This window comes from Lynx canadensis, chromosome A1 (assembly GCF_007474595.2).
Source record: "Lynx canadensis isolate LIC74 chromosome A1, mLynCan4.pri.v2, whole genome shotgun sequence".
Classification (NCBI taxonomy): domain Eukaryota; kingdom Metazoa; phylum Chordata; class Mammalia; order Carnivora; family Felidae; genus Lynx; species Lynx canadensis.
Window position 1 is genome coordinate 212,831,677 of NC_044303.2, and position 24,028 is coordinate 212,855,704.

At 41.2% G+C, this 24,028-nt stretch overlaps 1 protein-coding gene across 1 annotated transcript in view; it reads left to right on the top strand.

Moving 5' to 3' along the window:
- ADAMTS12 (ADAM metallopeptidase with thrombospondin type 1 motif 12) overlaps nucleotides 1–24,028 on the top strand; it is a 329,126-nt gene that overhangs the window by 114,555 nt on the left and 190,543 nt on the right. Inside the window, exon 3 of the mRNA XM_030331700.2 lies at nucleotides 8,842–8,992. Within this exon, the coding sequence (XP_030187560.1) occupies nucleotides 8,842–8,992 (151 nt within the window). The remainder of the gene's footprint in view (nucleotides 1–8,841; nucleotides 8,993–24,028) is intronic.

A 24,028-nucleotide genomic window follows, 5' to 3' on the forward strand; every position in this document is an offset into this window, starting at 1 on the left:
CAAACTGAGGCCCAGAGAGAAGTTAAGTTACTTGCAGCTAAGAGACGAACCAAGCAGGTAGACTTGAGAGACTTTCTTTCCTCACCACTTTGTATTATTATGCTTACTGTGGATGATGCTATGACAGCTACAGTGCATTTACTGAGTACCAGTAAATATGGTAAAGCCTTCTGCTGGGAACTTTACATACGACAACTCTGATAGATACAACCCTGCAAATTAAGGTAGATTTTGCCCCACTTTACAGATGAGAAAACTGGGGCTCCCTGTATTGACTAATTTGACCAAGATCACACAGCTCATGCTATTTCCATTAAACCCTGTGATGGATTTTTCCTCTTATATTTGTTTTGGAATCCATTTCATTAACTTTTTTTTTTTTTAATTTTTTTTTTCAACGTTTATTTATTTTTGGGACAGAGAGAGACAGAGCATGAACAGGGGAGGGGCAGAGAGAGAGGGAGACACAGAATCGGAAACAGGCTCCAGGCTCTGAGCCATCAGCCCAGAGCCCGAAGCGGGGCTCGAACTCACGGACCGCGAGATCGTGACCTGGCTGAAGTCGGACGCTTAACCGACTGCGCCACCCAGGCGCCCCTCATTAACTTTTTTTAAGTGAAGGGATTTTTTTTCCTACTATTTAGACTCCAAATTGCCAGCCAGTGAGTGGGATTGGTCTTTTGTATGTTAGGGTTGTGGCAGGCTTCTCTGAAGGGCATGGGAGACGTGTGAGGACATGTAGGTTGACATTCCAGAGCTCCCAGAGGAACAACTCCTTCTATAAGTGGAGCCTGGCTTCCAATTCTATAGGATCACGACTCCAGTCCCAGGCTCCTGCTGGGACATTCTGGTCTCCCCCTTCCATTCTGGTCTCAGGACAATGGCAGCCCCCTCTCACAGTCCTTCTCCTGCCAAATTTGCTCCTGATGATTCATTTTAATTTTGGCAAATGTTGCATTTTTTAATACTTACTTCTCTCTCTCTCTCAATTCTCCGAAGTCTGTGTGCAGTACATTGGTGTTTTCAAGCTGACTCCTGATTGACTTGATCTCGAAAAACAAACTGTTATAGTGAAATGTCACATTTGTTTGTTTTTCTTTTAATTTTTTTAACGGTTTTATTTATTTTTGAGACAGAGAGAGACAGAGTACAAACAGGGGAGGGTCAGAGAGAGAGGGAGGCACAGAATCCGAAACAGGCTCCAGGCTCCCAGCTGTCAGCACAGAGCCCAACGCGGGGCTTGAACTCACAGACCTCGAGATCATGACCTGAGCCGAAGTCGGACGCTCAACCGACTGAGCCACCCAGGTGCCCCTTGTCTGTTTTTCTTTTAAAGTAGGTCTTCATATTTGCCTTGATTACAGCCCTCATCACTGTATGATCCATATGCTGTGGATCTCCTTTGTTAGTCAGCCAGTCTCTAGAAATACGGGTCCAATGTGGTAGCTATTAACCACCTGTGGCTGTTTTAATTCAAGATAATAATTAAAGTTAAATAAAATTGGATCATATGGTATTTTTATTTTTAATTTTTGGGGGAGCTTCCATACTGTTTTCCCCAGTGACTGCACCAATTTGCATTCCTACCAATAGTGCACAAGTGTTCTTTTTTCTTCACATCCTCACTGCCACTTGCTATTTCTTATCTTTTTGATAGTAGCTATTCTGACAGGTTGAAGGTGGTATCTCATTGTGGTTTTGATTTGCATTTCCCTGATAATTAGTCATGTTGAGCATCTTTTCATGTGTCTGTTGGCCATCTGGATGTCTTCTTTGGGAAAATGTGTACTCAGGTCCTCTCCCCATTTTTTTAATCATATTTTTTTGGTGTTGAGTTGTAGAAGTTCTCTATGTGTTTGTTTATCCTTATCAGACATATCTTTTGAAACTATCTTCTCCTACTAAGTAGGTTGCCTTTTTGTTTTGTTGGTGGCTTCCCTTCACTGTGCAGAAGCTTTTTATTTTGATGTAGTCCCAATAGTTTTCCTTTGATTTGTTTTCCTTGTGTGAGGACACCTATCTAGAAAAATGTTGCTATGGCCAATGTTAAAGGAATTACTCCTTGTGTTCTCTTCTAGGATTTTATGTTTTAGGTCTCACAATGAGGTGTTTAATCCATTTTGAGTTTATTTTTGTGTACGGTGTAAAAAAGTGGTCTGGTTTCATTCTTTTGCATGTTCCTGTCCAGCTTTCCCAGCACCATTTATTGAAGAGACTGGCCTTCCCCACCGTAGATTCTTGCCTTCTTTGTCATACATTAATTAACCATATAAGCAAGTGTTTATTTCTAAGATTGATTTGGGTGTCCATTTTTATTCCAGTACCATACTGTTTTGATTAATACATCTTTATGGTGTATCTTAAAATCTGGAATTGTGGTACTTCCAGCTTTGTTCTATGATTCAATAATTCCACTACTGGGTATTTACCTGAATAAAATGAAAATACTATTTTGAAAAGATACATGCACTCCTCTGTTCATTACAGCATTATTTACAATAGCCAAGATATGCAAGCAACCTGAATGTCTATTGATAGATGAATGGACAAAGAAGATGTACACACACACACACACACACACACACACACACATACACACACACAGAATAATATTACACAGCCATAAAAAATGAGATCTTGCTATTTGTGACAACTTGGAGAGACCTTAGAAGATATTATGCTAAGTGAAATAAGTTATACTGAAAAAGACGAATACTATATGATTTCAGTCATATGTAGAAACTAAAAACAAAACAAATGAATCAACAAACAAACAAAAAGTAAAATCAGACCTTTGAATACAGAGGACAGAACTGATGGTTGCCAGAGAGTATGGGGGATGGGAGGATGGGAAAAATGGGTGAAGGAGAGTGGGAGCTATAAGCTTCCAGTTATGAAATGAACAAGTCATGGAAATAAAAAGTATAGCATAGATAATGTAGTCAATAATACTGTGACAGCATTGTATGGTGACAGATGGTGACTACACTTGTAGTGAGCATAGCATAATGTATAGACTTACTGACTCACTATGTTGTACACCTGTCAACTCTACTCAAATAAAATATTTTGAAAAAGGGGGGCCTGGGTGGCTCAGTTGGTTGAGCATCCGACTTTGGCTCAGGTCATGATCTCACAGCTCGTGAGTTTGAGCCCCGCGTCGGGCTCTGTGCTGATAGCTCAGAGCCTGGAGCCTGCTTCTGATTCTGTGTCTCCCTCTCTCTCTGCCCCTAACCCACTTGCATTCTGTCTCTGTCTCTCTCAAAAATAAATAAAACATTAAAAAAAATTTTTTAATTTTAAAAAAAGTTAAATGAGGCTTATGGCTATCAAATTGGACCGTGCAGATATAAAACATCTCCACATCACAGGAAGCTCTCTTTGGCAACAGTTCCAGGAGATAGGGACCAGATCTGTACTGTTATAATATCTGCCTGACATATGGTAATTACCAGGTTGGATGCATCAGGGAATGTCTTCCTGGCTTGAGTTTTATCTCCTCAAACCACATGAATTACTAGTGCTGCCAAGACTAATATGCACAATCTTCATGAGTCTATGTCATTACCAGTCGCTCTCCCCTTTGGCTCCATGGAGGTGTGTCAGGGAACTCTTGGGATCACAGCAGAGGGTGGGATATTCCTGTAGGAATCTTCTCAGTGGTCTTACATCTATATTTTGTGGCTTCTGTCATCTCTTGACTTCTCACTTAGGGTCCTGGTTACATATTAAATGATAAAACGCTCTGCCTCTTGCAGACCAGCAACAAAAATGTTAATAGTTCTGTCATGGCTTTAGGGCTCTGCCAAGTGTTTTGTAGACTAGAAGTGCAGTCTTCTATTTTTGCCCTCTTAAAAGCACTCGCCCTCGAGGGGCACCTGGGTGGCTCAGTAGGTTAAGCGGTTGACTTCAGCTCAGGTCATGGTCTCACAGTTTGTGAGTTCGAGCCCCGCGTCACGCTCTGTGCTGACAGCTCAGAGTCTGGAGCCTGCTTTGGGTTCTGTCTCGCCCTCTCTCTCTGCCCCTCCCCTGCTAGCATGCTGTCTCTGTCAAAAAATGAATAAACATTAAAAGCACTTGCCCTCACTGGTCTTCATCTTTCCTGAATCCCAGCACTGGAATCTCTAGCACCTAGGGAGGAACCCCTCACCAATACACACCTTTCTAGAGGGTGCTCTATATCAAGTCTTGTCTTCCTGGCTGCATTATAAGCCTTGAGGGCAGGAGTCACTACCCCTCTTAGAGCTCTTAGCACAGGGATGGCCCAGTGATACAGATATAGATTTATAAGGATGATTTCGGGGATGCATTTTTATCCTTTTCCTCTGTATTATAATGGGGGACAGGTGGTATCTTTTCCAGTGATTCATGCACTATACCTGAATATCTTGGGTGCCTCTTTATCCCAAACCATTATGTTGCTCATGTTGTCTTTGTCACCATGGGAAGAAAAAGTTGATCTGGTAACTTCTGAAATTTTCAAATGAAAAGGAATTTCTTTCCAGGACAGGATGCTGAGTTTTGGCAGCATTGTTCCATTGCACAGCTCCAGGGGGGTACATTCACAGCTTTTTCCTATGTGAATAGCACCCGCTTCCGCTGTGCTACACAGCGTCCTGAGGGATGGAACTGATTTGGCAGTTCTCTCCTATGTCATCTGCAATACCATTGTTGTTACTCTTCAGTCTGCAGGGTTTTACCCGTGGCAAAACTGGAAAGCATGCCAGCACAGGTTAGGTGACTCTTCAGGGTGTCTAGGCTGTGTGATTCTAGAACACTCCATTCACAAATTCCTTGTGAGACACTGCCCGTTTCCCACTAGGCCCAAATCATTGCAGTAACTAAAGTACGGTGTCAATTACATCAAGACGACTAACACTTTTGATGGGTGGAGAAGAGGTTGTAGACAACTATTCAGTCTGAGACTAGGGAAAGTAAATTGGATCCAAAGATTCTGTGAAGGTCCTTCCCTACCTTTCCTTAGCAGAGAGTAGTAGAGGTTCAATGACAGCTGATTCACGCCAAGGTGGCTCAGCCCCTTGTCTCATCACCACCAGCTGAGTTTGCCTGACAAGCATAAAGCAATATGAAGAGTCTGATTTAATAGGCTTTAAGACATCTACCTGCCTTAAAATCTTTTCCTTTGTTCAGTCTCTAACAGTTGAAACCAATTAGTAGACACTTTTTTCTTTTGTGTCAAGTAATGCTTCCTGTGAAGAATTAAGGATAGGCTTAACATTAATTTATTAGTGTTAGAAATCAGGATAATGGTTACCCTTGGGGAATGGTATTGACTAGGAAGGGAACAGGGAGTTTCTCAGCTGCTGGGAATGTTCTGTTTCTCTATTTAGGTGTTGCATCTGTGAAAGATTTATGGGACTTTACAGTTATGATTTGTATATCTTTCCATATGTTTATAAATCTTCAAATTAAAGTTTATTTAAAACAATTCTTAGAAGATAGCCTCTGGAAGCATTCACAGATATTTATAACTTAGTTAAAACAAGGACATGAGCTTGTTTCCAAAAGGGAGTTAGCAGTTTGCTGAGACTACTGGATGCCGAGGGGGAAGAGTAGATAACAATGGAGAGAAAGGGCCAATTTGTCTTCTTTGAGCTTATGTCTGGGGTTCCTTCTGCCTTGGTTCTTCTGGGAACAGAGTACAATTCCCCAGTGAGTTACATACTTCTTTTGAGTCTATTCCCATTCTCCTTCAAGGATCTAAGAAATGTGAGCAGGTTACAGAGCAGATTGGAATGAAAAATGACTTTTTTGGCTCAGATCCAGAACTGGTAATAGAAGGCGATTCTCTTGGGCATTCAGCTTCAGGAAAGCATGGAGCCAGTATTTCATCTGGAAAGCAAACCATAGATGAGTTCTTCCAGCATGACCTGGCTCCAGTTAGGTGGGAAGAGACCAACAAACTGTAGCCACCTGGATACCAGTTGTATACAGATTTATGTTTATGTGTTGGTGGAGAGAGAGGTGCAGAGCTCAGCTAGGAATCTTTCCACCACACTCTCCTCCAAACCAGTGGATGTCTCTTCATCCCCTCTTCTTCTGTGTGACACACACATGGGGTCCATGCATGTGAGCAGGTGTCCTTCTTCCCCTCCAGCTGGTGAGTCAGCCAGCTCTCTCAGGTCACCATCCAGCTTCTGAGGAATATTTAGACTGAACAGGTGATTTCCGGGTGCAAGCTGGCAAGGCTGGCCTCGTGGAGGAATGCAGATAAAAGTGCTTTGGGAAAACGCTTGTTTGGCTTGCGTGCATTCTCATTCATGTTACTCGTAAACAGTTATATATTCTCAACTGGAGCCCCATTTGTTTCTTCTGTACTACCTGAGTCCAAATGTGAGGCTAAAGAAATACCAATAAATCCTTCTTGTTGGTGAATTTTTTCTCTTCAAGGACATCAGTATTGATAGCAGTTGCACAAAGGGACCCCGCATCAGCTTTCCCTGGGGGGGTCCTTGAGTTCTTCTTTCTGTCTTTTTTTTAAATTTTTTAAAATGTTTATTTATTTTTGAGAGAGACAGAGACAGAATGCAAGTGGGTTAGGGGCAGAGAGAGAGGGAGACACAGAATCGGAAGCAGGCTCCAAGCTCTGAGCTGTCAGCACAGAGCCCGACGCGGGGCTCAAACTCACGAGCTGTGAGATCATGACCTGAGCCAAAGTCGCACGCTCAACCAACTGAGCCACCCAGGCACCCCCCTTGAGTTCTTATTTCTGTGGAACAAATGAGCTTTATCAACAACGGGCTCACATTCTCCTCATGTCCCTGTTCTCTGTCTCAGTGTCGAAATGGAACCAAATCTCAGCACTGCACGAGTCTGTTTACAGCTATTTTATTACAATCTGGACCTTGTTAGTTCTCTCAATCCCATGGGCCTCAGAGAAAGATTCTGAGAAAAAAGTCATGTCTCCTAAGAAAGGTCAGAAATTTGAAGTCACATGTAACCGCTGATTTAGTGGTAGTTAAAACATTACCACCCTGCATTTGTCAACGTTTTTTATTTATTTTTGGGACAGAGAGAGACAGAGCATGAATGGGGGAGGGGCAGAGAGAGAGGGAGACACAGAATCGGAAACAGGCTCCAGGCTCTGAGCCATCAGCCCAGAGCCTGACGCGGGGCTCGAACTCACGGACCGCGAGATCGTGACCTGGCTGAAGTCGGACGCTTAACCGACAGCACCACCCAGGCGCCCCTACCACCCTGCATTTGTAAAGCACTTTGCATTGGCACTTTTATAAGCCTTAGCTGATTTGGTTCATCTAACAGCCCTGTGAGGTCGTAGGCATTATCTCTGTTTTACCGGCTGGGTGACCTATTCAAAGCCACACAGCTGTTCTTATGACTGCCAGTAAAGTGTGCCATTTTTCCTATTCCCCTTGTTATTAAAGATATTTTAACGTCAGTAATCAAAACAGGAAGCCAGTTGTGACATTTATGTTAAGATCTGGTTATATTACTGGTCTAATGAAGCAAATATTTTGGAAAGACACCCAAGTTAGAGACTGGCCATAGACAGTAGCCTCCTTTCATGGAGCGCCTCTTGCCTGTTGACTGTGGAGGCTGCTCAGAGAGTCTTCAGACTTGTCTGCAGAGCAGGGCAGCCCTGGCTTGCTGAGGTATAGTGAGGGGCTTGAACTTGGAAGCTTTCACTGTTTCCCTAAGCCTCCAGTGTTTCCAGGTTTACTTTTGCAAGCTTATTATTGACTAAATGGCTATATTGATTCTATACAATGAGATGACATAAAATATGGAAACGCTTAATGTTCAATAAGACTATGAGCCAGGCTCTCTTCTAAGAGCTTTGCATACATTAACTCATTTGGTCTTCATAACGACATTTGATTATTCCCACTTTTCACTTGAGAAGGCTGAAACTGAGCAAGTCATTTGCCCAAGGTCACGATGCTAATATATGGAGGAGCTGGGATTGAACCCACTAAAATTCCAGAGTCTGAGCTCCTGGTCACTTCAGTATGATGCCTTAGGTAGGTCTTCTAGGGCAAGCTCTTTTTTTCATTTATATAAAACTCAGATCCTTAGATTTAAGTCCATCCTAGGAGATCATTGGCAAAGGAGTTTTCTAAACATCTCAAATGGGGACCGAGAAAACTTCCTGAAGAGAAAAGAGAGTTGAGGCATATACCACTTCTAGACCTGACCTCCAGGAAGTTACTCATTGATGGGCGTTCTCCAGCATATTGCTGATTCCCATAACTGTGAAATGAGAGTGGCCCCTTTCCCCTGGAAACTGACAGAGGACTTTGCACTGTAGACTCCAGGAAACTCAGTCTCAGATCATGGACTCAGCATTCTGTTCTTTGTTTCCTTGAGAGCAGAATGGCATCATTTCAAGTCAAGCAGCCATACGAACATGAGGCTGGGCTACCCACATACAGGTAAACGTTCCAAACAATTTTCAGTGGAGTATGGAGTATAGGTACCAACTCCATAACAGGGCAACTGAGAAGCATAGGTGCTTAACTTAAGATTCCTAGATACCCAGCAATGGGTTTTAGGGGCAGGGGGATGAACTTGCATAATTGTGTGCCACATTTTGGTTACAGGTGTATGGTATACTTTTTTCATTGGAGTCTCAAAGGGATCCATGACCCCAAAACATTGAATAACTATGACTATAAGCTATGACATCTCATGAACTTATTTATGTGTAGCTTTTCTGGGACATCAGATGGCAGACTATAAAAGCACTGGTTTTATGAATTTTAGGGATCATTGTGATCTATGTAATTTTCACTTTACTAATTGTCTTTACATAGATACAGAATTGATTCAAATAGGCCTTTGCATTATGTGTATTTACAGACTGGATTTTTCCATCTACCGCATGGAGACTTCTTCATTGAGCCTGTCAAAAAGCATCCACTGACTGAGGGAGAGTACCACCCACACATCATTTACAGGAGGCAGAGTCAGAGAGCTCCAGAGCAGAAGGAACCAACCTGTGGATTAAAGGGTATTGTGACTTAAATTTCCTTACTGCATTGAGGAGTTTGTCTTGGTTCTATTATTGTTTTATTACATCATGACTTATTCTTACTCAAATCTTTTATCTCCTCCCCACTCTTCTGTTGCCACAAAGTATGTGCCCCTGTAGAATCATTTCACTTCTCCATAGTCTCTTCATATTCTTAATGGGAAGGGGAGAAAGCATCTTCTACATCCTTGCCACATTAATCAATGATACTTACATGATATGCACAATGGTGAATTTTTTTTTTTCTAAGTAGGCTTCACGCCCAGGGTGGAGCCCAGGTTGGGGCTTGAACTCATGACCCTGAAATCAACACTTGAGCTGAGATCAAGAGTTGGACCCTTAACTGACTGAGCCACCCAGGTGCCCCTGTTTTTTTTTTTAAACTTTTTGAATCCTCTAGAGGAAGATAGTTTAAATTAAAGACAATGATTTCTACTCTTAACAAAGTTATAGTGTGGAATATCACCAAACTGCTTGTCATATCTGCCTTTGGAAGGCAGATTTAAATGTTTGATGAAGCTGATAATGATGTGTGAAGATAAACTGAAAGATACATCAACAGATATTCATCAGATGATGAACTGAGCTAAGCTTCTTTTGGCTGCCTTTTGTTTGTAGTTCACTGACATGTTTCCTGACCTTTGGACCCTGGAGTGACCTGAACTGGTCCTCTCTGCCTTGTGCTAAACAGTTTCAGGTAGTTTTCAGAGGTAAACTGACCAAGTTATTTACTTGCAATTCCCACATTCTCTTTGATTTGTAGAAGATAATAATCTATGCATAAAGCGCCCCTGGAAATGGGAACATTTTCTTAAATATTGCATAGTTTCTCCTTTCTTCAGAGGAAAAAAATTATGGGCTGGGGGCCAGTTAACAAAAGGAATCATTAATATTATTTATATGTCTTAAGGATTTGGAAACCATGGACCTCAATGAGAAAATAGATAGTGAAGGAATTAGCACTGGTGGATTCTGATCATGGTTTGAGAGGACTCAGAACTTGAGCTTTGCAGGCAAGAGAAGGAAAGAACAAGGGCACAAGTAATTTCTCTACAGACTTCACCCAGACCCTGGGATAGATGGTAACTTTCCTGGGAGTTTCTTCTGTAATCTTAGCAGAGCAGAGTATGTAAACAATAAGAAATTTTGAGTCTATAATGTGTTTTTACACGAAAATGGACAGCTGCTTAAATTCTTTAACTTTAGGAAGCCATTCCAACTTTGTCCTTAATTGGAAAACTTACTGTCTAAATCTCCTTCGAGCAAGAACTGGGAGAAGATACTTCTTCTGGATGATCTGATTGATTAAATTACTAATTCAGATAACTTAGTCTCAGTGTGAAATTTTAGGGCTCTGATCTAATCACTTGAAGACTTTCCCAATTCCTATTACACACTGGATGATGGGATAACACTTTGTATGTGTGATTTACTATTTTTTAGATCACTGGGTCATCACTATGGCAGAGAGAGTGATTAGGGCAGTGAGTGAACTTACCTGGAGAATCACTTCTGTAGCTACAGTTGCTCTGTGAAGTGAGTTAGGCTAATCCTCATCCACCTGCCTTGAACACCTCTCTGTTGAGGTAGAGTTCATTAATAATGAGTTGAGAATGGCACATATTTAGTCATAAAGGCAGAAAGGATAGATAGGAAAAGAGGGGTTTACAAATGTCATGTCCCTGTTAGGTCACGCACAATACCTCAGCTATGGCACTTGTCATATCATTTCGTTATTGTGTTTCCCCACCAACCCTAAGGCTTACCATTACTTTGGAAACTGCTCTGATTAATGCTACTTGGAGAAATATTTGTATTGTGAATTTCTCCACACATATCTTCTAAAAGATATTCTCTTAAACTTGCTTAAAACCTCCCACTGTCAGAACGGAACAGCTCTTTTGGAAGGACCTTTCAGAATGCCTAATGCAGCTCCTTTTTTTCACCAAAGATGCAATGCGATTCAGACAAGGGAGTGAACTTTCTATTTTAAAAAAGCTTTTTTAATACTTACTTATTTCTGAGAGAGCACAGGCAGGGGAGGAACAGTGAGAGAAGGAGACACAGAATCCGAAGCAGGCTTCAGGCTCTGAGCTGTCAGCACAGAGCCCGGCGTGGGGCTCAAACTCACAAACTATGAGATCATGACCTGAGCCGAAGTCAGATGCTTAACCAACTGAGCCACCCAGGTGCTGTGGTGAAGGGAGTGAACATTCAAAGCCATCAAAGCAGTAGGTGTTCTGAAGTTAGCCAGGCTTAGAAGTCAAGGTTCTATTATACCTTGGGCTTTATACTCCCTCATGTTTATTCTTATGTCTTCTTTGTATATATAAATCTTGTTTTATCAACAGTCTTGAAAGCCCCATTGGAGTAGGAATTCCCTTCCCAAACAGTATGTAACGTAGTAGGTGGCGCAAACTAGAAATTTAGTGAATCATTGGAATGAAGTAGTGACTCATAGCCAGATAGATGAGACTAGAGTATACTAGCCTCTTGTCTGCATAACACTGATAGAAAGAAAAGAGAAATGTGTATTTTCTAGAAGTTCAGAAGGTGTCAGTTGTTCTGTGAACATCTCCCTTCCTAAGACAATATGATTTAATGCCTAAATGACAGCTAGAGATTCAAGAATAATCTAATGTGCTTGTGAATATTCTTAAAATATATATGACATTTGGGTTTTAAAAATCTTGCTTTATTTAAATGTACTTGGTCTTTCTAAACAAGGTAATTGTGGTGTTCTTATGTCACATTACCCTGCCGAGATGATGGAATTAACTGACAGTGGCCATGTCATTAGCCAACATTAAGGTACACTTCATACTTAGGTCAGTTGGTGTTTCGAGGTTGAATTACTGTGATTATATCAAGAAAGATCACCTTTACTTGTGTAACATGTTCTGCCTTTGTAATGTTCAAGGCAGAAACACCCTTGGTAGTGAAAAAAAAGATGTACTTTAAAAATGCTCTGGTAGTTCAAGAGAGAAAATGTATCAGTTATTTTCCTCTAAAATGTGTCCCTTTACTTATGTTTATTTCCCATGTAGAAATGTGTTCAGGAATTTCACAATGGGTCCCTTATCAATATGGTCTAAAAGTTCATTTTACTGACAATGACAAGTTCCTTTATCTGAAGTTTTTTGTCAAGAACATATCACACTGGGACTTGAGTGGGTTTTAGATGGATATCTGGGGGAACTATGGTTTTAGGAGACTGGGGAAGGGGAGAATTAACACTAGTCGGATAGGTCTGGTGCTAACAGCTACAGGGTTATCAATGGCGGGAAGAGGTCTAGGCAGGTAAGGTCAGAGTTTGGGATTTGATGCATTAGGTATTCTAGGTTAGGAACATAGGGTCTGGTTCCTGGCATGCATTTTTGTGTTCAAAATTTATTCATTCAACATCTATATATTGAGTATATTCTTTCTTAAATGTTTATTTATTTTGAGAGAGCGCATGAGCATGAACTGAGGAGGGGCAGAGAGAGAGGGAGAGAGAGAATCCCAAGCAGCCTCTGTACTGTCGGTGTGACCTGAGCTGAGGTTGGACGCTTAACTGACTGAGCCACCCAGGTGCCCTGAGTACATTCTTTATGTCTGGTGCTCCCCTAGGTTCTGTGGGTTCATATGTGAATAGGATATAATTCTTGGTCTTCAGAGCTGACAGCCTGGATGTGAGACATGGGTAAGTTGGGATCTGGTCCTAGTTTTATTTTTATAATATCTGGTAAGACCATGAAGGAAAATGGGACCTCAATGCATGAATTGGGATTTTTGTCACTGTACATTATATTTTTGCTAGGACATGTAGCTATAATTCATTCATTTTCCCTATCACTGCATTTCATTATGTGAATGTTCCACCTGATCCTGTCTCCTGTGTGTATATCTGAACTGCTCCCAGCTGGGGACAATTATATAGGCCAACTAACCTTCAACAAAGCAGGAAAGAGTATCCAATGGAAAAAAGACAGTCTTTTCAGCAAATGAAGAGAAAACTGGACAGTGACATGCAGAAGAATGACACTGGACCACTTTCTTACACCATACACAAAAATAAACTCAAAACGGATGAAAGACCTAAATGTGAAATAAGAAACCATCAAAATCCTACAGGAGAAAATAGGCAGCAACTTCTTTGACCTTGGCTGCAGCAACTTCTTACTAGACATGTCTCTGCAGGCAAGGGAAATAAAAGCAAAAATGAACTACTGGGACCTCATCAATGTAAAAAGCTTCTGCACAGCAAAGGAAACAATCAACAAAACTAAAAGGCAACCAATGAAATGGGAGAATATATTTGGAAATGATCTGTTGTATACAGGGTTAGTATCCAAAATCTATAAAGAACTTACCAAACTCAAAACGCAAACAAATAATCTAGTGAAAAAATGGCAAAAGACATGAATAGACAATTTTCCAAAGAAGACATCCAGTTGGCTAATAGATATTTAAAAAGATGCTCAATATCACTCATCATCAGGGAAATAAAAGTCAAAACCACAACGAGGTACCACCTCACACCTGTCAGGATGACTAAAATTAACAACTCAGGAAACAAGAGGATATGGCGAGGATGTGAAGAAAGGGGAACCCTTTTGCGCTGTTGGTGGGAATGCAACCTGGAGCAGCCACTCTGGAAAACAGTATGGAGGTTCCTTAAAAAATTAAAAAGAGAACTACCCTATGACCGAGCAATTGCATTTCTAGGGATTTACCCAAGGGATACGAAAATACTGATTCAAAGGGGGCACATGCACCCTAATGTTTATAGCAGCACTATCAACAATAGCCGAATTATGGAAAGAGCCCAAATGACCATCAACTGATGAATGGGTAAAGAAGATGTGGTATATACTTACATTGAACTGGATAACATTTGACTCTGCAGTTGTGCAAAACTCATGTGCTTTTTGATCTCAGAAGCTTTCTTTAAGGATAACAGGATGGAGGGTCTCTGTGACTAAGTCAATCCCTACAATGTGGTATATATATACAATGGAATACTATTTGTCATCAAAAAGAATGAAATCTTGCCATTTGCAACAACGTGAATGGAACTAGAGTGTATTATGCTAAGCAAAATAAGTCAGAGAAAGACAAATATCATATGATTTCACTCATAGGTGGAATTTAAGAACCACAACAGATGAACATAGGAGAAGGGAAGGAAAAATAAGATAAAAACAGAGAAGGAGGCAAACCATAAGAGACTCTTAAATATAGAGAACAAACAGGGTTGCTGCAGGGTGGAGGGGGAGGGCGGAGCGATGAGCTAAATGTGTGATGGGAATTAAGGAGGGCACTTGTAGGGATGAGCACTGGGTGTCATACCGAAGTGATGAATCTCTGAGTTCTACTCCAGAAGCCAATAGTACACTGTATGTTAACTAATTTGAATTTAAATAAATAAAAATTTAAAAACAAGACTGTTCTTATACATGTTTCTTAGGATTCAAGTCCTTATCAAAGATAGTGGAATGAATATCTCATAGTCTATATACATCTGACTTTACCAGATGATGCAAACTTGTTTTCCAAAGTTGATATTCAAGCATGGTAAATGAGAGCTCCCACTGTTCCATGTTCTGTCCAATACTTGCTATTCTCACTTTTATATTTGGCTGGTCTGGTGGATATGAAGTGGCATTTCTCTATGCTTAGTGTTGAACTTAACAAACATACTTAACATACTTGTTATGAAGTTGGACCCCAAATCTATGGCTTGTGGCTATAGATTCTCCATAAATAGTTTTCTCTCCTGTCCCAGAGTTCAAGCCTGGAGAACCAAGTTTAAGTTTGCTTACTAGTTTCTTTGTTTTCTGGTTCAGTTTTTCATTTATTCTCTAATCTGACTTTTTAAAAAAAAATGTTTATTTTAAAAGAGAGGGAGAGAGAGGGCTCAAGTGCATGCATGGGGGTGGGGACAGAGAGAGAGGCACGGCAGGGGGGGGGTGGGTGGGGACCAGAGAGAGAGGAGAGGGAGAGAGAGAGAGAGAGAGCAGGCTTCATGGTGTCAGCACAGAGCCCAATGGCAGGCTCTATCTCATGAACCGGGAGATCAAGACCTGAGCGGAAATCAAGAGTCAGACACTTAACCAACTGAGCCATCCAGGCATCCCTCTAATCTGACTTTTAAACTTACCATTGTTCCCCAGAGCAAAAGTAGGGAGCAGCAGATGCCCCAGCTGGCTGTGTGCATCAATCAGAGTTCAGCCAGAGAAGCAGAACCAGTAAGAAATATACATTAGGAGATTTATTGCAAGAAAGTGGTTACCACAATAGCGGGGGCTGGCAAGGCAAATCCAAAATCCATGGGCAGACCGTGAGGAAGGGCAGGCTGCAAGTCTCAGGCTTAGGCTGAAGCAGCTGTCCAAGGCAGAATTTCTTCTGGGAAGTCTCAGCTCTGCTCTTAGGATCTTTCAGCTGATTAAATCAGACCTACAGATTATCAAGAATAATTCTCTTTACTTTGACTTTATTAATGGACTTTAATTTACACCTGTGAAACACCTCTCACAGCAACGTCCAGAGTAATGTTTGAATACTGGGGACTGCAGCCTAGCCAAATTGACACATAAAAAAAGATAATCACAGTGCATCTTTCGTTTTTCTCTCTGAATTTCTACTTACTTGTATTTGTTTTTCTTTTTTCTATTTTTGGCCTCTGAGGATTTCTTCCCTCTTTTTTAATGCCAATTAGGGGACTTAACACTGGGAGAGTTTTTTAGGGTATCTGGTCTACCATATTGCAAGAAATCAGTCTTGAGTAGATTTCTTATTGGGGTCATTTGGAAATTTTTGAGTTGCCTTTTATTTTTTTAATTATCATTATTATTTTTAATGTTTATTTATTTTTGAGAGAGAGAGAGAGAGAGCGAGGGAGGGGCCGAGAGAGAGACACACACCGAACCTGAGGCAGGATTCAGGCTCTGAACTGTCAGCACAGAGCCTGATGCAGGACTCGAACTCAAGAACCGCAAGATCATGACCTGAACCAAAGTCAGACGCTTAACCAACTGAGCCACCAAGGTGTTCTTTGTTTTGTTTTTTTTTTGAGTTGCCTTTTAAATGGTATGCACAGACATTATTAAATACTAACAAATATTATAAATATTATAACATTAACAAAAATCTCATTAGAATAATTAGCATAGGTTCTTTACTAATGGCTTTTATGATCTCGAGGTATGACCCTTCTATCTCTACTTTCTTGAGGGTTTTTATCAAGAAAGGATGCTGTATTTTGTCAAATGCTTTCTCTGCATCTATTGAGAGGATCATATGGTTCTTGTCCTTTCTTTTATTGATGTGATGAATCACATTGATTGTTTTGTGGATATTGAACCAGTCCTGCATCCCAAGTATAAATTCCACTTGGTTATGGTGAATATTTTTTTAATGTATTGTTGGATCTGGTTGGCTAAAACCTTGTTGAGGATTTTTGCATCCACGGTCATCAGGAAAATTGGTCTGTAGTTCTCCTTTTTAGTGGCGTCTTTGTCTGGTTTTGGAATCAAGGTAATGCTGGCTTCATGGAAAGAGTTTGGAAGTTTTCCTTCCATTTCTATTTTTTGGGACAGCTTCAGGAGAAGAGGTGTTAACTCTTCCTTAAATGTTTGGTAGTATTCCCCTGGAAAGCCATCTGGCCCTGGACTCTTGTTTTTTGGGAGATGTCTGATTATTAATTCAATTTCTTTAGTCGTTATGCGTCTGTTCAAATTTTCTATTTCTTCCGTTTCAGTTTTGGTAGTTTATATGTTTATAGGAATTTGTCCATTTCTTCCAGATTGCCCATTTTATTGGCATACAATTGCTCATAATATTCTCTTATTATTGTTTTTATTTCTGCTATGTTGGTTGTGATCTCTCCTCTTTAATTCTTGATTTTATTTGGGTCCTTTCCTTTTTCTTTTTGATAAAACTGGCTAGTGGTTTATCACTTTTGTTAATTCTTTCAAAGAACCAGCTTCTGGTTTCATTGATCTGTTTTACTGTGTTTTTGGTTTCGATAGCATTGATTTCTGCTTTAATCTTTATTATTTCCTGTCTTCTGTTGGTTTTGGGTTTTATTTGCTGTTCTTTTATCCTCACTGGGGAAAAACTGAGAGTTTTCCCCCAAAGGTCAGGAAAAGACAGGGATATCCACTCTCACCACTGTTGTTCAACCTAATATTGGAAGTCTTAGCCTTAGCCATCAGACAACACAAAGAAAAAAAAGTCATCCAAATCAGCCAGGAGGAGGTCAAACTTTCACACTTCGCAGATGACATGATACTCTATATGGAAAACCCAAAAAATTCTGCCAAAAACTGCTAGAATTGATCCATGAATTCAGCAAAGTTGCAGGATATAAAATCAATGCACAAAAATCGGTTGCATTCCTATACACCAACAATGAAGCACAGAAAGAGAAATCGAGGTATCGATCCCATTTACAATTGCACCAAAAACCCTAAAATACCTAGGGATAAATCTAACCAAAGAGGTGAAAAATCTATATACTGAAAACTATAGAGAGCTTATGAAAGAAATTGAAGAATACACAACAAAATGGAAAAATATTTCATGCTCCTGGATAGGAAGAACAAATATTGTTAAAATGTCAATACTACCCAAAACAATCTACATATTCAATGCAATCCCTATCAAAATAACACCAGCATTCTTCACAGGGCTAGAACAAACAATCTTAAAATTTGTATGGAACCAGAAAAGACCCAGAATAGCCAAAGCAACCTTGAAAAAGAAAACCAAATCCCAGACTTCATCACAATCCCAGACTTCAAGCTGTATTACAAAGCTGTAATCATCAAGAAAGTATGGTACTGGCACAAACAGACACTCAGATCAGTGGAACAGGATAGAGAACCCAGAATTGGACCCACAAACATATGGCCAACTAATCTTTGACAAAGCAGGAAAGAATATGCAATGGAATAAAGATAGCCTCTTCAGCAAGTGGTGCTGGGAAAACTGGACAGCGACATGCAGAAAAATGAACCTGGACCACTTTCGTACACCACAACACAAAAATAAACTCAAAATGGATGAAAGACCTAAATGTAAGACAGGAAGCCATCAAAATCCTCGAGGAGAAAGCAGGAAAAAACCTCTTTGACCTTGGCCACAGCAACTTCTTACTCAACACGTCTCAGGAGGCAAGAGAAACAAAAGCAAAAATGAACTATTGGGACCTCATCAAAATAAAAAACTTCTGCACAGCAAAGGAAACAATCAGCAAAACTAAAAGGCAACTGATGGAATAGGAAAAGATATTTGCAAACGACATATCAGATAAAGGGTTAGTATCCAAAATCTGTAAAGAACTTCTCAAACTCAACACCCAAAAAACAAATAATTCAGTGAAGAAATGGGCAAAAGACATGAATAGACACTTCTCCAAAGAAGACATCCAGATGGCCAACTGATACATGAAAAAATGCTCCACATCACTCAGCATCAGGGAAATACAAATCAAAATCACAATGAGATACCACCTCACGCCTGTCAGAATAGCTAACATTAACAACTCAGGCAACAACAGATGTTGGCGAGGATGTGGAGAGACAGGATCTCTTTTGCATTTTTGGTGGGAATGCAAACTGATGCAACCACTCTGAAAAACAGTATGGAGATTCCTCAAAAAATTAAAAATAGAACTATCCTATTCCCAGCAATTGCTCTACTAGGTATCTATCTGAGGGATACAAGTGTGCTCTTTCAAAGGGATACATGCACCCCCATGTTTATAGCAGCACTATCTACAATAGCCAAAGTATGGAAAGAGCCCAAATGTCCTTTGATGGATGAATGGATAAAGAAAATGTGGTATATATATATACAATGGAGTATTACTTGGCAATCAAAAAGAATGAAATCTTGCCATTTGCAACTACATGGATGGAACTAGAGGGTATTATGCTAAATGAAATTAGTCAGAGAAAGAGAAATAACATATGACTTCACTCATATGAGGACTTTAAGACACGGAACAGATGAACATAAGGGAAGGGAAGCAAAAATAATATAAAAACAGGGAGGTGGACAAAACATAGGAGACTCCTAAACATGGAGAACAAACAGAGGGTTACCAGAGGGGTTGTGGGAGGGGGGATGGGCTAAATGGGTAAGGGGCAGTAAGGAATCTACTCCTGAAATCATTGTTGTACTATAGGCTAACTAACTTGGATATAAATTACAAAGGTAAATTAAATAAAATGGCTAAAAAAAAAGAGTAATTAGCATATCAGATCACTAATTGATGTGGTATGATTGAGGGGGTTATTTATAGTTCTGATTTTACAGAAGCCCAGTTACTTGATTCTAAATCATTGCCATACTCCATATTGAGTCTAAAGTACACAAGTTTTGTTTGTTTGTTTGTTTGTTTGTTTGTTTTGGCCAATAACAAACTTTCTTGGTACAACCTGCCTGAGACTTGTCTTGAATTTCCTGATTACCTGATTGCCTTATGATTAGAGCCACTCCATAGTGATCCATACCTTACTTTGCTATGAGGTAGTTAACACTTGAAGTGTCGTTCTGTACCTTTTTTTTAGTGAGATGGCATATTGCTTTTGATTATCTGCTTTCAGAGCTGGTGGGAAGATTGGTAAAATGTTTCAAGCTTGTACCAATGAGAGGGATGGGCAGACCATTGGGGAGAATTGAGGGAAATACATTAATATGTAAATGTGAGGAAAGATTGATTGGTAATATGGCTAGCTTTGTTTGCTTAGTAAAATCCAAGATGATGGGAACTCAAAGCACAGTTGCCTCAGCACTGGGGTAGTTTTGTAGCTCTGAGGTGCTCACTTATCCAGTCAAAAGCCTTTAGTCATTAACCAGACCTCACCACATAACCCTGCCTTGTATTTCTTCACTGTGTGATGGTTCCTGGCCTTGTTCTGTCATCATTTCAGGGCCATAGGTTCCCACTTTCCAAACAGGAAACTGCTCATTTTACCTCCTTCAGGATGCTGTGTGCCAAACATGTGCTGTCAGAGTGGCCAGGACAGCACTGAAGTACAGGTAAAATTTGGAAGGGCACAGAAGTCTGGGGAGTGCATCTGAGGCCGGGAAGGGGATTTGGATCAATATTGAGCAGAGAATCAGTTTCAACCAAAAGATGAATCTGTTGTAGGGCACAAAGTCTCAGTCCTGAAGACATGATATTTGAGATGTTAGCTGTTAAGCTCTATTGCACTTCCCAAAACTCTTTAGAGAAATGTACAAGGTACATCCCGGCTTTGCCCTTGGCCCTTCCTGTGCTTCCACATACCTTTGGTGGGGTCGAGAGGTGGCTTATCCTATCCTGACCAACATTCTGGCTTCCCTCTGCTGCCTGCAGAGACCTGAGAAAGCTGTCTGATCCTTTCATCCTGCTCTGGTCTGTTCATCATTGGAGCCATCAATGGCCCTAACAGCATATTGATGGCATCCCTAAAAAAATGAATGACTTGACCTCTAGCTTCAGAGCCCTGTGTGGCAAACACACTCCTGGTGTGGTTTTTCTTCTTTTATTTGTGTCTTCAGTCAACCCACATGGCCAAGTCCTATCATTTCCACCTCCTAAATAGATTCCTAAATTGTCTGCCTTTCCCCGGTGCATTACTGTGCTACAGCATCATAACTTCACCGGCATAATAGCAGAGCCTCCTGACTAGTCTCTCTGCCCTTGAACTCTCCTATTAGAAGTTAGAGGAAATATTCTTTTTTAATGTTTTATTTTCTTTATTTGAGAGAGACAGAAACAGAGAATCCAAAGCAGACTCTGCACCAACAGCACAGAGCCCAATATGGGGCTTGAACTCCCAAACCATGAGATCATGACCTGAGTTGAAGTGGGACGCTTAACCAACTGAGCCAGCCAGGCACCCCAGAGAAGTTATTTCTAAAGTATAAATCAGGTCATCTCTCTCTCATGCTGAAAGCCTGTCAACGTCTGCCTGCAGTGTAAAGACCCGGCTCTTTAGTCTGTTTCAGGAGTGCCTTTTCTGTGCAACTCCTACCTCTTCCTCCTGTTTTGTCTCTTATCACTGCAGATATAGCCTGTGACATTCTGAACTAGTTTTTATTACTCAAATAACCCTTGCTTTTCATTGCCTCTAGCCCTTGTGCTTAGGTTCCTTCTGCCTGAAACTTGTTTTCCCCAAAAGCTTTACCGAGGTACTTCTGTTCATCTTTAGGACTCATGCATGGCTTCCTTCAGAAGACTTTCTTGTCTCAATCTGCGTTAGATGCCTCTCCTATGACTTTAACACCAGCTACCTCACCTATTTTAGGCTTTATAAGATGATGAGTATCTGTCTGTGTCCTTTGTAGTCTATACTGTAAACTCAGCGAGGACAAGAATCACATCTGCTTATTCACAGGCGTGTGTCCACGATCTGACAGAGTTCCCTACAGGATAGGAACTCAGAAACAATGAAATCGTAAGTTTTGAGCTTACTGACCATCTATGATGAATTTGGCGGCTTATTAAATACTTATATTCCCCCATGGAACCAGTTTAACCTCTGAGAATACCCACAATTTCCTGAAGAAAGTTAGCATATACTCTGATGCCTGGTTTCTGAAAGGAGTGTGCATGAGACAATATGGCAGCGGTTGGGACTCTTGGCCTGAAGTTGTAGCTGAAAGTGAATACTTCAAATTTTTATTTTAGAAAAAAGAAGAGGATGGATGAATGAATAGATGGATGGATGCATAAGAGAAAGCAAGTGACATTCATTTATCAACAAGCTCCTACTCTGTTCTAGGAACTGGGGATTCAGTGGTGAGGAGGATACTGACCCAGGCAGGAATGTGGCGATGGAGGTCTGAGAGAGCCTAAAGCAGGCAGGAGAGGTGTGCTCCCTAGGCAGAGGTAAAGAAGAGCGAGTATCTTGGAGATGAGAGGGCCGAGTCAGTCACTAGTGCCCCGAGTACTGGCCTCTGAGCCAAGGACACATGGATTTTCGGCTTCCTGTAGAGAGTTTGGGAGGACAGTTCTCAGCCGGTCTGTGAGGCAAATTTCTGGCCTCCTTTCAGACTCGTTTCAAAAGTTGCCTCCTTGTGAGGTCCCCTTCCCCTACATACTCAGCCCTAGGAGGACTGATGTGTCCCTTTCCTGAGCTCACTCTGCATTTTGAAGTGTAGCCTTCTACCTTCCTGCCTCCCCATCTCCTTCTCTTTCCCTGTCTCCTAGATGTTCCTTCAGATGGGCTCACTTCAGAGCTCTTGCATTCACTGTTCCCTCATGCTGGATGCCCCCCCACCCCCCACCCCCATTTCTTCATGGCTTCTTCTCTTCCGCTTCCCAGGTCTCTGCTCGGATTCACCCAATCAGAGAAGCCTTCTTGGATCACTGTCAAAGATAGCTGTTCTTCTGTCACTTTGTAAACCATTTATCCTGCTTTCTGTCTTTTCACAGCACTTGTCATCACCTGATGTTCTTTATCTATGTATCAGTTAATTGTCTGTCTTCCCCCAACTAGAATGTAGGCTCCGTGAGGGCAAACACTTCCTCACTTTTGTTCTCTGCTGAATCCCCACTGCCCGGGACAGAGCCTGCCATAGTGAGCATCTTGAAAATGTTGAGTGAATGAGTAAATCAATAAATGAATCGTAGGGGCGCCTGGGTGGCGCAGTCGGTTAAGCGTCCGACTTCAGCCAGGTCACGATCTCGCAGTCCGTGAGTTCGAGCCCCGCGTCAGGCTCTGGGCTGATGGCTCAGAGCCTGGAGCCTGGTTCCGATTCTGTGTCTCCCTCTCTCTCTGCCCCTCCCCCGTTCATGCTCTGTCTCTCTCTGTCCCAAAAATAAATAAAAACGTTGAAAAAAAAATTAAAAAAAAAATAAATGAATTGTAGCTTCATTAGTGATTATCCCGTTGAACTTGTATTCTGTTTCCACCACTAGGCTCGTCTTTGTATCCCAAGTACCAAGGATACTTGTGTCCTAAATGTCAAGCCTAGTATCTGATGCCTAATAGTTGTTTCTGGATAAATATTTGTCCATTAAGCGAGTGAATGATATGTCCTTGCAGCGGGGTCCTGCAGGTGTCAGCAGACACTGATCTTACCAAGGGTGGGGGTCCAAGCATTCCAGGGGTGCTCTGAGTCACTGGACAGCAGTTCATGTTAACCACGTATTTGTCCCACAGCTTGATTAATGTTGGTGTTTGGGAAAACAAGCATTCACACCCCCACATAATCCTGGTTTTCTGTGCAGCAGCTGGAAGTCTCATAAATAACCACGAAATTGTTTCTCTGTGGGGAAGGAAGTTTACTTGTTAGACTTGAAATAAAATATTTTAGGAAATTGTGAATACATTTTATGCTCCAAATCTCCTCTAAAGGCAGAGAAGTGGATCCCTAGGGTGCTTTCTGGGCCAATAAGCCAAAGATTAAGAAGTTCCAGAGTTTGATTTACATTAGGTTGTGTGTCATTGGTTGACCTTCCTTCCTTCAGGAAATATTAATTTGATGCTTTCTGTGGGCCAGATACTAACTTAAACAGCTCTGAACATGCCAAATTGGACTCTGCCCTCATGGACTTACAAGATTGTAGGAGAAGAATTTAACAAAAATTATAAAAATAGTACATATGAGCATTGTGACAAATGCTGTGAGTGTATAGAAGAGGAACCCAATATGATCATAAGGGTTGGGGAAAGTCTATCTGAGAGAAGCCATAAACTGGATATAAATTCTTAGGGAGCCATTTTCCCCAAGATCATTTCTACAGAACATCTAGCATTTGAGGAATGGTGCCTGTCAGGGATTATACTGTGTCCCCTCAAATTCCCTACATTGAAGTTCCTACCTTGGTACCTCGGAATGTGACTATATTTGGAGATAGCCTCTTTAAAAAGGCAGTTAAATTAAAATACGGTCATTAAAGTGAGCCCTGATCCAATATGCCTGGTGTTCTTAGAAAAAGAGGAGGGGGTGGGGCGCCTGGGTGGCGCAGTCGGTTAAGCGTCCGACTTCAGCCAGGTCACGATCTCGCGGTCCGTGAGTTCGAGCCCT